Consider the following 13,357-nt stretch of genomic DNA (forward strand, 5'->3'; position numbering starts at 1 on the left):
TGAACCACCTGGTGAGGGCTGAGGGCTTTTTTGTGTGTGGTTTTTTTTAATGTGGCTGGTTTCTTATTGACCGATTCTATTTTAGAAACAAATACAAGAAGGAATGGTGCATTTTAGAGTAGTTGGTGCTAAAAAAGAACCGAATTCTTGATATTGTAACCACAAGACTTACTCCTTTACAATGTCCTTTGTTAAGGTCGTTTTGAAAGGTCAACTTGTTTTTAATGGTGCTCAGTGAAGTTGCTGCATGTTGTTGTTTGACAGATTCGCACAGAAAAGAAGAGCAGTGACCCCAGCCGCTGAAGTGAAGGCATTCCAGGAAACCGTGCCGTGTGTTGTGAAAGTCATCTTTAATTCTGAAATTAAAAGTAAAGCTGGAAAGCAATTTACAAACGAGAAAAAAAAGAAGTTTGGGATCGAACTTGCGGGATCTGGGCTTGGAAATGCCTCAGGTAAATCATACAGAGGAGGCGCAAGGTTTTTTTGTTTTCCCATGGCAGAAAGTTAGCACCACTGGTTCTGTGCGTTGTCTGAGTCTTAACACAGCTTGATATACTGCCTTCTTAAGACGTTTTCCTTCTGATCTCAGCCAGTTTTGAATACATGTCCTTCCTTCCAGTGCTTCTGTTTCCTTCTTTGCTATACAGCTTTGAAGTTTCTGAGCTTGGCACAGGGGACATGGTGAATGAAAAGTTAGAAGTTGGACAGACCTGCTGGCTTTATGGGGGCTGAACCTACTCCCCTGAAAGTTAACCTGCCCCAGAGAGCCTGTTTTCGTCTTCTCTGTCTTCTATTTCCCAACTGTTCCTTTCAATTCATGCCTGTTGAATTTAAAAGTAATTTAAAGGAAATGGTGTATATCTTTCATTCATATACACATGTGTGTGCGCGTGTGCACACACACCTCCCACAAAACATGTCTAAGAATGATTATATCCATTTGTATTGCTACTTTTAATTGATCAGTTCTGGTTTCAGGCAGTCACTGAAACCATAAACGAAGCCCTGTTAGTCCCCACTCTGCATATCCAGACTTCTTCCCTTCCATCTTGTCATTAGCTTTTACCCTCTTCCCTCTTTGTCTTCAGTGCTGGGGAGAAATCTAGAAATAATGAGAGGACAGGGAAGCTTAGGGGGCTTCATGGGGGACCAGGCAGAACTATGTCTGGGCACAGCAAATCAGAAACTTGTTGGGACTGTGCTGTGACTTGGAGGCAGGCAACAGAGGCGAAGAAAAGGGATTTGCCCACTGAAGTCACAGAGACCAGTAGCCTGCCTCGCCCCAGCCTCCCTGCCAGGCGGACTGCACATACCCGCTCAGAGTGCTTTCCCGTCCAGGGTTAACTTGCTGTTTACCGAATGCTTGAATTTAGGGCTGTAAAGCACTCCTTTTGAGTTTGCCCTCTGGTAGGATTGGGGAAGAATCAGAGAAAGAAAAGCTTGGGACAGGATGTACCAATGAAGGGAAACATGATGAGGGAGTACATGTGATAGTCTGTGGTTGGGCGGAAGGTGCGTGAATACACAAATGGAAGCAAACAGTCTATAATTTTTGAAAGTTTCAGCAGAAACTTGCAGAAGAACAAAAAGACGGAGAGGGAATTTTTACTTTTTCCCATCGTTTTCCTTCCTGCAAGTTTGGTTTCAGAGGGAGGCCTCTCTCTTGAGTGGGCCACCTTAGGAGTGTGAAGCCCGCCTTCACTCTGGAGTGGTTTATCAAGATGTTGAGGTGGGAAAGGGGGGTACCTTAACTCTGGGTGCCGACCCTTTTTCCCCCTCTCTTCTTTATTATAGAATGGATTGTGCCCTTTTCAGGAACCAGGATTAAAGCCACTGAGCTCATGTCCAAGCTGGTCTCGCCCAGGAGGTTTTGACCGTTTGGCCGATCGTATCTCCGTCACAGTCCCGGAGGCGCCTGTTGACTGGAGATGCGCAGATGCCTCCCAGCTCGCTTTGGGAAGTTAGACACTGGGCTCCCTGAGAAGTGCGGGGCCAGCTGACTTGCTGCCTCTGTAGACCCAGGAGATGGCAGGGCGCTCCCCTCTTCAGGGAGTTGGTACGGAGAGCAGGGTTAGGATGGGTTTGAAGAATGCGAATAGCCTAGTGAAAGTGCTCCTTTGGGACTGTGCGCGGGCTCTGGTGGGTAAACAGGCTTAGTTTTTAGAGGTTAGGTATTATGAACAACTGCCACTCTTACTTTTTTTGCCTGTTTTTATGTATCTTAGTTATTGTCCTAATATAAGTCTGCAGTTTAATGCTGGTTAAGTCTCTTAAATGTACTAAACAGTAGAAAAGATACCAAACTGCTTTCTGAAAATAGTTTTCTAGGAGTGGGGTAGGGTGTCTGTGTAATGAATTGGTCTCGAAGTAGCCGTTCAGATTCTAAAGTTAAGATCTCTCTGTCACAGCCTAGTGTAAGCGGAATGGATCCGCCTTTTGGGGATGCCTTTCGAAGCCACACCTTTTCAGAACAGACTCTGATGAGCACAGATCTCTTAGCAAACAGTTCAGATCCAGATTTCATGTATGAACTGGTAAGTAACATTTTCTTAGATTCTCCTTTGATTTATGGTAAGAGTGTTACGGTAGAGTTTTTTATTTATAAATGACGGAAAGAAAAAAAAAAAAGGATGTGATTAGGCCCAGTTTGATTCTTGTGACTGTCACTCTAGGAACTTTAGAAGAATGTATGAACCTACTGACAATAGTAAGAAGAAAGGTTTTCTAAATGTCTTTAGTCTGGTTTTGGATGATGAGGATGGGAAGCCGTCTTTTTTCAATGTGCCCAAGTGCTGAGGAACTTCCCAACTGGGAAATTCAAGAATGGTAACGCGGGGCAGGGTGTGCGACACAGAGGGTGTGGGCAGAAGTCGCAATTTCGAGCAATGTCTGTGCATACTTATTATTTGTTCTTGAGGTGAATAGACACTTACGATTCCTAAGAGAGACATTTAAAAAATAATTATAATTATGTATAATGTCAGCAACACAAGCGTATAAAAACTGGAAAACTAAGAATACAAATTGGTTCATTTACTAAAAATCATTGCCTTGTACACCTAATAATAGGTGAATTTTATGGTATATAAATTATATACCTCAATAAAGATGTTAAGACATACACACATACACACACGCAAAAAATGAAAAATCCCAAACAAATGCAAAAGTCAAAACAGAACAAAAAACTGGGAAACTGAAACTTTCTCATTTCCTTCCTGAGCCTCCACTTTCCAAACCTCCCCAGGGGGAACTACTGACAGAGAGTTGTTCTGTGCCTATCAGATTATATGAATATTTTAAATTGAGACATATTCGTAAGTACAAGATTCTGTCACCTTTTTAACATAAAAATATATAGTGAGCAGCCTTTCATGTTAATTTATTGGAGTTTAACTGTGTTCTTTGTAATGGCTGCATAGTCTTACATTTTAAAAATTACATCTCTGCTCATGAGGAGTATTTTATTTGCCAAGCCCAAGAGTTGTTACAAGGTCTTACTAAAGATCTTATTGTTCTGTGGCTGAGTTCCAACTCTCTGAGTTGCTCTTTGCCTGTAACTTTGAGTTCTCATTTAAGAAGACATACTGTTCTATGATGAAGGTAAGGTCTTCGCTATTGCTTTGTAATTGAAGCTTGTTTCTAAGGCGGTCCCAAAATCCTTCTAGGTCAAAGATCAGGAAATGTAAACTTTTTTTTTCAGGAAGAGTGTTTATAGTAAAGTTCAAGAGGCCTTGATATCTGGACCATACTTAAACCTCTCAAAGGACATATTTTCCCTCCTTTTTTTTCTTGTCCAAGGAAATGATGTTATATGGAATGGTAAAGTTTCATGTAAGTAGCCTTTATCTTAAAATAAAACAGACCAGAGGTCAAGTACTTGTTTATCAATTTGCTATGTGGAAGTGGATGGAGGTGGATATTTCCTAAACTAGGGGGTGTAATTTTGTTTTGAACCTTTCTCAGGACAGAGAGATGAACTACCAGCAGAATCCTAGAGACAACTTCCCTTCTTTGGAGGACTGCAAAGACATTGAGAATCTGGAGTCCTTCACAGACGTCCTGGAGAACGAGGGCGCCTTAACCTCAAACTGGGAGCAGTGGGACACGTACTGTGAAGACCTGACGAAGTACACCAAGCTGACCAGCTGTGACATCTGGGGAACGAAAGAAGTGGACTACTTGGGTCTGGATGACTTTTCTAGCCCTTACCAAGATGAAGAGGTCATAAGTAAAACTCCGACTTTGGCGCAGCTTAACAGCGAAGACTCTCAGTCTGTTTCTGACTCCCTGTATTACCCGGATTCACTCTTCAGTGTCAAACAGAGCCCTCTGCCCTCTTCGTTCCCTGGTAAGAAGATCGCCAGCAGAGCTGCCGCCCCTCTGTGTTCTTCTAAGACCCTTCAGGCTGAGGCCCCTTTGTCAGACTGTGTCCAAAAAGCAAGTAAACCCACTTCAAGCACACAAATCATGGTGAAGACCAACATGTATCACACTGAGAAGGTGAACTTTCACGTGGAATGTAAAGACTATGTAAAAAAGGCGAAAGTGAAGATCAACCCAGTGCAGCAGAGCCGGCCCTCGCTGAGTCAGGTTCACGCAGACGCAGCGAAGGAGAACACCTGCTACTGTGGGGCGGTAGCAAAGAGGCCCGAAAAGAAAGGGATGGAGCCTCTGCAGGGTCATGCCACTCCAGCTTTGCCTTTTAAAGAATCCCAGGAACTATTACTCAGTCCCCTGCCCCAGGAGGGCCCCGGGGCGGCTGCAGCAGGAGAGAGTAGCAGCCTTTCTGCCAGCACATCGGTCTCAGATTCATCCCAGAAAAAAGAAGAGCACAATTATTCCCTCTTTGTCTCTGACAACTTGGGTGAACAGCCAACCAAACACAGTCCCGAGGAAGAGGAGGAGGACGAGGAGGATGTTGATGACGAGGACCATGATGAAGGGTTTGGCAGCGAGCACGAACTTTCTGAAAACGAGGAGGAGGAGGAAGAGGAAGAGGATTATGAAGATGACAAGGATGATGATATTAGTGATACTTTCTCTGAACCAGGTATTGTAGTGCTTAGAGACTTACGAGACTGACCTTTCTCCTTCTCTCTGGAAATAGACGTTTTGCTATGGATGCTTTCTTTGTCTTAGTTTGAGGATTAAATGGCTTAATATCTTGGCTTGGATATGTAATTGCTTTTTTTTTTCCTGTTCAGACAGCTCTAAAATAATTACTTTTGCTCCTATAGTGGTTCATATGCTGATTCCTCGAGGGCTACTTCTTAATTTATTTTATGCTAAGTGACCTGATTTATCACTCTTGAGCAGCTGTGCAGATGCCAAGAATTGATTGGCTTTAAAAAATCTTCCTATTTATGTGTGAGTCCCTCCATTAAGTTAGGAGCTTACAGAATGGTGGACCCAGGGATGATGGTGTGCATTGCTCACGCCTTTCACCAGCAGAGCCTCCTCAGTGAAGAGTGCAAAAGAGCTTTTCCTGTGTGTCTGCTGCATCTGGCACACGCTCAGTACTTTTCCATGTAAGGAAAATCTATGCTATAGTTTCGCGAGCATGAAGGAGACTCTGTTTTATGTATACGCAGTGCTTACGAACAAGGGAGGAAGAAAACGAGGCCTGCGGGGGGCGGCCCACTTCAGCGTGTGCGCGCCCGGGCTGCTGCCGCTGTCAGCGTGTGCGGTTTATTTATGAAAATGGTATTGCCAAGTGGAGCGCAGTTAATACACAAAGAGGTGAAGATCTTCAAGTTTAAGCAAAAGTTACTTTCTTCAGAAGTAATGCTGATACTAGAACGCCTGCATACAAAAAAACTAAGTTATTAAAAAACCTTATAAATTGCCAAAGAACACCTTCCCCATTTGTTATGATGACTGTTGGAATTTCCGGTAGTGTAAACCTTGGTATTTAATTTTTGGAAAGGTTTTTAAGGCATAGTAGCTGTGCTGCGGGCACTGAAGGCACTGTTACTGCTGAAAGACTCCTTTTATTGCAGTCTTCTATTCCACCAATGCCTATGTGGATGTGTTTGATACAAGCATGTTGTTTGACTTGGGTGGGGTTGGTTGCAAGTAAGGAAAAGGCACTTTAACGTGGAGGAAAAGGGGTTCTGCCTTTTCTTCGGTTTTCTTTAGAACTCTCTATGGTCCAGGTAGAATATCTTTCCTACTTGGCAGGAAAATTTTTCAACAAACTAATAAAATCTGCTTGGAGATGTTTCAAGGGACGTCGTCTTTGTAGCCGGTAGTAAGACCAGAGTGGTCCTTAACGTCTGGCAGGCCAGCCCTGTGGCTCTGAGTTCACATTTAGAATTAGGATGCGGGGTAGGGGAAGGGTGAGACCAGGAGGAATGGGCAGTAACTAAGGGAAATGGCAAGCTTGGGGAAGTAAACGCCTTTGCCAGCCAGTGCTTAAAGGAGTAGATAGGTCAGTAAGCAAACGTCCCCACCGCTGACCAGGCAGAGCCTGTTCTGTCTGCCCCACTTCTGGTTTACGTTTTGCTCTTCATTGACTTTTAACTGCTTTACATTTATTCTTGCTCTTTTGACTTGGTCTTGTGTTGAGAGGTGAGTGGGTCCATGAAGAGATACCACTTGGTAGGTTGACCCTCATTTGCGTGTTCTCAACCTTCGACCCTGATTGAGAGGAGGGTTGGTCCTGGCTGGTGTGAAGCGGTCAACACTGCTTTAAAGCCGAGACGGGTTGGTGGGCACTCTGCAGAGGACAGCTCCCCTCTTGGTGCTGTTTAACAATGTTACATGTTCCGGTGGCATTTAAGTCACTCATTTCCAGTTGACTTTAAGTAAACCCTCCTTGTTTAGTATCACTGGGACAGTTTTCACAGACGCTAATGAATGACATTCTTTAGCCACAGAAGCAGCACAATTTTGTGGCTGTAATTGGGGCTTTATTCACACTTGCTAATGAAAATTTTCCTTTTTCTTGAAAGAAAGAGCTAAACAAGCAACTTTAGGAATGCAACAAGTGAGTTATTGGTGAGAAGCAGGAAGAAAGTCTTTGAAGCTGGAGGCGCGGGGATGGTTGTAGCCCCTTCGGAGCGCTGGTTTCAGAGCGGGTCGCTGGGTTTGCTCGCAGCAGACAGCACACAAAGGCCCTTTTGTGACGCCCAGCTCCCTTGATGCTGGTTCTTGGCAGTTCGCTACAACAGTGCCCAGGCCTACAAAGCTCCAGGAAAGGTGTAAAAGGGAGTTTCAGTCCCTACGCTGGACTGGCTCCCAGGTTTTAAGAGAGCCTATTCTGTGGGCGGGCCACAGCTGCTGGGGGTCATGGAGTTGCTTGTTTGTGAGACTGAGAGTTGGGCCCCCTTTGTTCTGTCATCCTCACTGAACACTTTTACAGTTGACTTTCCCAGCGTGATGGCAGTAGCCTTTACTAACCAAAGATGTGTGGTTGAAATTTTAGGCAATAAACAAGCCTTTTTGACTTTCTTGGGATAATCATGTGAGGAAGGAATGAGTTAGATCAGTCTGGTGATCCATCAAGTGAAAAAGAAAAGGGGAAAGGCTCAGTTGGAACTCTTGCATTAAACAAGTCATTGGTTTGTTAAAATTTTTTTGATTGCCTCCTTTTGTGTCAGGCACTGTGCAGAGATGAGCAGAGGAGAGAGACGTGGTCCTTGTCTCCGTGGAACTGAGAGTGGAGTGGGCTCGCTGTTGCGATTTCCACCTTCTAACATGCTGTGTGCCCTGTGATTTGGCCAGAGGGAGAGGCAGGAGGAGTTTCTTAAGACTTTTTTGACCACAGAACCCACTTGGGGATGAAGGCATATCTTATAGCATTTCTCAGAACATGCTCTGAGAAATATTTAATGACCTTAAATACTAGCCCAGTGATCTGGGAGTGTAATTTTTCTGCATTTTACTGGATCATGGTGGACTCTGTGTTGAAAGGTAGATGACTTCAGCTAACAAGTCCACTGTGTGTGCGCCCTGTGGTGAATTTGTGGTGTGTGCTTGTAAGAAAATGTTAAAATATTAAGTCATAGAAAACTGATGGCCCTTTAAATACTTTTTTTAAGAGACTGAACCTTTATAACTAAATAAAACTGGTAACTAATTTGGGTGGGGCAGAAGAAATAAAAATCTTCGTGACTCTCTGAATTTAACATGGAGCGCCTGTGGGGAAAAACTCCATTGAGACCGTTTCACTGGATCAGCGCAGGGAGAGTAGGAAGCCCAGTGGGAGCCGAACTCCCCGAGTCCTGGGGCCTAAGTGGGTCCAGGCTCTGCCCAGTGACTGGACTTCTGCATCAGTTCTAAACAAAGAAGCTGAGGTTCACAGCCACTCTGCTGGCCACATTGTTTTAAAGAACCACAAGTGCACGCTAATGCTGTAGAAGCTGGGCCTCATTGTTGCTTCGAAGTCATTCTGCTCTCCGAATTGATTCTCCTTTTAAAGGTCATGTGTATTGAGGTCTAACTTTCACACAGTACAATTCACTCCCTTTAAGTGTGTACTTCCGGGAGTTTCGGCAAGCGCATGTAGTCATGTAGCCACCACAATCAAGACACAGAGAATTTGATCACCTACCCCCACTTTCCTTCAGGATCCTTTCTGGTCAGCCCTCCCTCCACCCCCAAATCCTGGCAGCCACTTTGGCCCTATAATTTTGCCTTTTCTAGAATGTCATATAGATGGAATCATATTCCTAGTTAATTCTTAATCTGAAGAAAACCTGGTAACATTCTAATTTTTTCTCCTAACTGCTCAGATCTCATCACTTTCTAAGTGGCAGTTCCAGGGGAGCCAACATTTTAGGAGGGAAAGTGGCCAGTGTGCTTGGCCAGTGCCGCCCCATTTTCCCCGGCCACTCGGGTCGTGGCCATGTTGTGCATGGCGCGTGCCCGCTGCCCCACGCACTGGTGCTGGGAGCGTGGGGTGCAGACGGGGCGGGCGCTCGCTGAGGGGACCTGAGGGCGGTGGGTCGTCCTGCACTGGGGTCCACCAGAGGAAGCCCGCTGCCGCCTCACCCGCTCTGCCTAGCAGGACGGCGCCCCAGGAAGGCACCCCGCTTGCGGTCAGGGCGCGCGTGGTTCAGAAGCGTAACATTAAAAAGAAGACACTGAAGATCACGGGACAGTGGCTAAGCGTCATTGTCTGTAGTCCTTTTGACATTCCTGTTGCTGTGTTCATTATTCTCTGAATCCTACCTACGTGAAGATACAAAGTGTCATATACTAATTTATAAAAACGAAAGAGAAACACTGGGTATAGTTATAGTGTAATTATCTTTGCTTTTAATCTGTGAATATTTTATGAGTTAGAGGTTTCTACATTGAAAGTTATTTTATGGGCCTGGCTTATTATCTTTGACGTGCCAGTGATAAACAGTGATGTTTTCAGATGAAAAGAAATGTATCAAACAACGAATAGAGGATCTTTTTGTTTGTTATGACTGGCTTATTGAAGTTTATGGAACTTAAAAATTGGGGTGGTGGGGCTGTGTTTTTTTTTTAAGGCTATGAAAATGATTCTGTGGAAGACTTGAAGGAGATGACTTCAATATCCTCCAGGAAGAGAGGCAAAAGGAGGTACTTCTGGGAGTATAGCGAGCAGCTCACACCATCACAGCAGGAGAGGATGCTGAGGCCCTCTGAGTGGAACCGAGACACCTTGCCGAGTAATATGTACCAGAAAAATGGCCTACATCATGGTAAGGGAGATGGCAGTCAGCTGGTTGGTGCCGTTGTAAACAGAGACACTAAACCATGACGTTTAATCATTGCACGTAGGTGTTCAGCCCTTCCTGGCACCCTGGGGAGGGGAGCAGCAGAGCTGCCATGCCGGCTGTGGCTGCTGTTCACTCCCAGGTAGCTTTTACCGGGGTTGAGAGCCGTTACCTGCACAGAGGGAGACCCATGTGAAAATGATGCTGTGTTCAGTCACTTCCAGGAAGTGATCGGGGACTGCCGATCGCTGACCTGGCGCAGCTGCCAGAAGGGGGGGTGGTGCCTGAGATGCGGGAGGGCGGGGGGTGGGGGGGGAGTGGGCTCAAAGGGGTGGTGGTAGGAGGGAGGGGGAGGAAAAGGGAGAGAGGGGAAGAAAAGCTGTGAGAAAAGGGATGGAAAGAGGAGAGGAGAAAATAGGGGTCGGGAGAAGCTTCTCATCTCAGGCAGGTCAGTTTTTGAATTGTGAACCCAGGCCGATGTAATTAAGTAGAGTTTCTTCTGCATAAATGATACTTTTACATGTTTCCAAAGTGGAGGGCGCTCGTGTGTTTGGTGCTCAACAGTCTGCAGATTTATGTTGCTAAGCACTTTTGCCGCTGGAATTGTACCAGGAGTATATTTGTGCCTCGTTTTCCTTTCCATTGGTATCCAGGTCTGTGCTTTGCTGTCTCTTAACACCCTAGTTTTGCCTTAAGATCGATTTTTCTATCAGAAAGGAGAAGGCGGAACCAATAAATAGGCCTAGCTAGCGTGCGGAGAGCACCAGGAAAGCTGTGTGGTGTGTCGCAGTTTGAGACCAGCGCCGGCCCTCTGGCCTGCAGTGGCAGGGTGAGACCCTGGAGTCTTCTGTGAGGTTGTGTACCAAACGAACCGAAGAAGAGCTTTCAAAAAAGGCAACCCGTACTTGAGGGACTTTGGAGTCCAACACATATGACACATTTTTAGTTAGAGAATCAAAGCATCTTGGTTTAGGTAAAATCTCCAAAATCATTTTCTCACTGTATTTTTACCCTAGCCCTGATTTTTTTTTTAAAAGATTTTATTTATTTTTAGAGACGGGGGAGGGAGGGAGAAAGAGAGGGAAAGAAACCGCTGTGAGAGAGAGACACACACACACATTGATCGGCTGCCCCTCGCACGCCCCCAGTAAGGGACCTGGCCTACAACCCAGGCCCGAGCCCTGACCGGGGAGGAACACTGGCGACCTCTCCCTTCGCAGGATGACGGCACGCCCACTGAGCCGTGTTGCTCAGGACCTGATTGTTGTGTGCACGTGAACTTGCACCCCAGTCCTGAAGCTTGAGATGCTTACTACTGCCATGCAGATAATAAGACTCTGTCATACCAGGACCAGAAACCTTAACTGAGAGGACTTAGAAAAGGCTGCAGCGGCCCCACATTGCCCCCACTTTGTGGGCAGGAGAGGAGGCCTGCGCTCCCCGCAGAGGTTGCGATTGTGAGACTTCTGAGATGTGCCGAGACCTCTGAATGAGAAAAGGGTTGGGTAGGGAAAATGTGGTTTTAAAATATGGCTGTAGAAAATATATCTCTTGTTAAATAAAATGATGTAACTTACACTTCATTTAAACAACCTCTAGGAAAATACGCAGTAAAGAAGTCACGGAGAACTGACGTTGAAGACCTGACCCCAAACCCTAAAAAGCTACTGCAGATAGGCAACGAACTACGGAAACTGAACAAGGTGATCAGCGACCTGACTCCAGTCAGTGAGCTTCCCTTAACTGCTCGGCCAAGGTCAAGGAAGGAGAAGAATAAGCTGGCCTCCAGGTAATCACTAACCGTGCCGCTCGTGTGAATGAAGCCAGGAGGTGAGGTTAGACTTGCAGTGAGCTTTTATAGACGCTCATCTGACCCTCAACCATTTATTCAGAAATACGCTCTCATAAAAACTGCAATGAGAGTATTACAAATTTTACCTTGAAAGTAAAAGATAGTATTTATGCTATATTTTATCCTCACCTGAGGACTTTTTTTTAACTACTTTTAGAGGGAGAAGGAGGGGGAGAGAGAAACATCTGTGTGAGAGAGAAGCATCAGTTGGTTGCCTCCTGTATGTGTCCAGAAGGGGGTTGTACCGGGGACTGGACCTGCAGCCTAGGCATGCGCTCTGACCAGGGATCTAACCGGCAGCCTTTCGGTTACGGGACAACGCTCCAACCAACGGAGCCACACCAACCAGGGCAAAAGACAGTGTTTATGCTCGCTGAAAACAGTTTCTAAAGGGCAGCGGTGAGCGCTAGCTTGGCGGCTCAGTTGGTTGGAGCATTGTCCCATGTACCGAAAGGTTGGCGGTTCGATTCCTAGTCATGGCACATGCCTAGGTTGTAGGTTTGAGTCCCAGTTGGGGTGCATATAAGAGGCAACTGATTGATGTTTCTCTCTCACTGTGTCCCTTCCTCTCTCTGAAATCAAGAAAAACATACCCACGGGTGAGGATTAAAAAAAAGGTGGCGAGGGGGAGAGGTGAATGCACTCACGTCTAGTAAAACAATGAAAATTTTTATCATAGCTTTGTTTTTTGTTGATTTTATAATTAAAATTCATCCCTTTTAATGTTCACTTCTGTGAGTTTTGACATAATCATATAACCACGCCCACAATCAAGATATTGAACATTTTCATCCCTTTAAAAAATTTCCTCATGCCCCATCGTAAAGGTAAACCCTCTCTGCCACCCCGAACCCTCCCCGCCACTGCTGTGTTTCCTGTCCCTACGGGTTTGCGTTTTCTAGAATATCACATAGATAGAGTCCTACGCTTTACAGCCTTCCGGCTCTGAGTTCCTTGATTTAACATGCTACATTTGAGATTCATCCATCTTGTTGTGAGGAGTGATAGTCTGTTCTTTTTTGGTTGAGTAGTGCTCCTTTGTGGGGATGTATTACGGTTTACCCATTCACCAGTTGAAAGACATTTGGCCTGCTTCCAGTATTTGGCAATTGTGAGTAAAGCCGTCATAAACATTCACTTAAGAGATGTTTGTGTGGACCTAGCTTTTGTTTCTCTAGGGTTATGTACACAGGAGTGTAGGTTTAGTTTTATAAGAAACTGCCAAAATAGCTATTTCCAAAGTAATAAAGCAGAATTTTTAAAAAATTACTATTTCCCAGAATAGCTGTATGTACTACGTGACATCCCCCCCGGCGTTACCTGAGGGTCCCATGTACTTCACAGCACTTTGTCTTGGCAGCATGTGTGTGTTTATTTCAGTGAGCTGGTCATAGCTTTATTTTTTAATATGCTTAAAATTTTTAAAAATCAGTTTGGATAAATGGTTATATTGTGGGTATTTTGGTAACTGAGTTAATATAAAAACATCAGCAGGCAGTGGTTTTTGGTTGCTATTAGAAAATGTCTGACAGCAATAAAGAGAAGTATATTCTGAGTGTTATTTTAAAAAAGTAAACTAATTGTTCCTTCCTTTCACAGGGCTTGTCGGTTAAAGAAAAAAGCCCAGTACGAAGCTAATAAAGTGAAATTGTGGGGCCTCAACACAGAATATGGTAAACCTAAACTTTTAAGGATTTGATTAACCTCCTGTTACTCGTTGACCACCCTGATTTTCTTTGGTTTTGTTACCTGCTCTCCCTGTGTTCTGTCCAGCTGGAGGCCGGCTTTATTTTTGTCAGTCTGCTCAGTG

The 13,357-nt window shown here is 45.0% G+C and overlaps 1 protein-coding gene across 4 annotated transcripts in view; it reads left to right on the plus strand.

Moving 5' to 3' along the window:
- Positions 1 to 13,357, plus strand: part of CREBRF (CREB3 regulatory factor) — a 41,633-nt gene that overhangs the window by 15,177 nt on the left and 13,099 nt on the right. For 2 of the 4 annotated variants that reach the window (XM_054567351.1, XM_054567264.1), the window contains exons 2-7: positions 265 to 452; positions 2,409 to 2,534; positions 3,967 to 5,053; positions 9,486 to 9,680; positions 11,295 to 11,484; positions 13,147 to 13,220. In XM_054567351.1, the coding sequence (XP_054423326.1) occupies positions 444 to 452; positions 2,409 to 2,534; positions 3,967 to 5,053; positions 9,486 to 9,680; positions 11,295 to 11,484; positions 13,147 to 13,220 (1,681 nt within the window). In that variant the 5' untranslated portion in view covers positions 265 to 443. Of the gene's footprint in view, positions 1 to 264; positions 453 to 1,909; positions 2,057 to 2,408; positions 2,535 to 2,937; positions 3,835 to 3,966; positions 5,054 to 9,485; positions 9,681 to 11,294; positions 11,485 to 13,146; positions 13,221 to 13,357 lie in introns of those variants that run through there. The other 2 variants (XM_054567439.1, XM_054567524.1) reach the window with 2 other exon arrangements.

This window comes from Pteronotus mesoamericanus, unplaced genomic scaffold (assembly GCF_021234165.1).
Source record: "Pteronotus mesoamericanus isolate MK-2021 breed Mesoamerican mustached bat unplaced genomic scaffold, CSHL_Meso_final contig_1, whole genome shotgun sequence".
Classification (NCBI taxonomy): domain Eukaryota; kingdom Metazoa; phylum Chordata; class Mammalia; order Chiroptera; family Mormoopidae; genus Pteronotus; species Pteronotus mesoamericanus.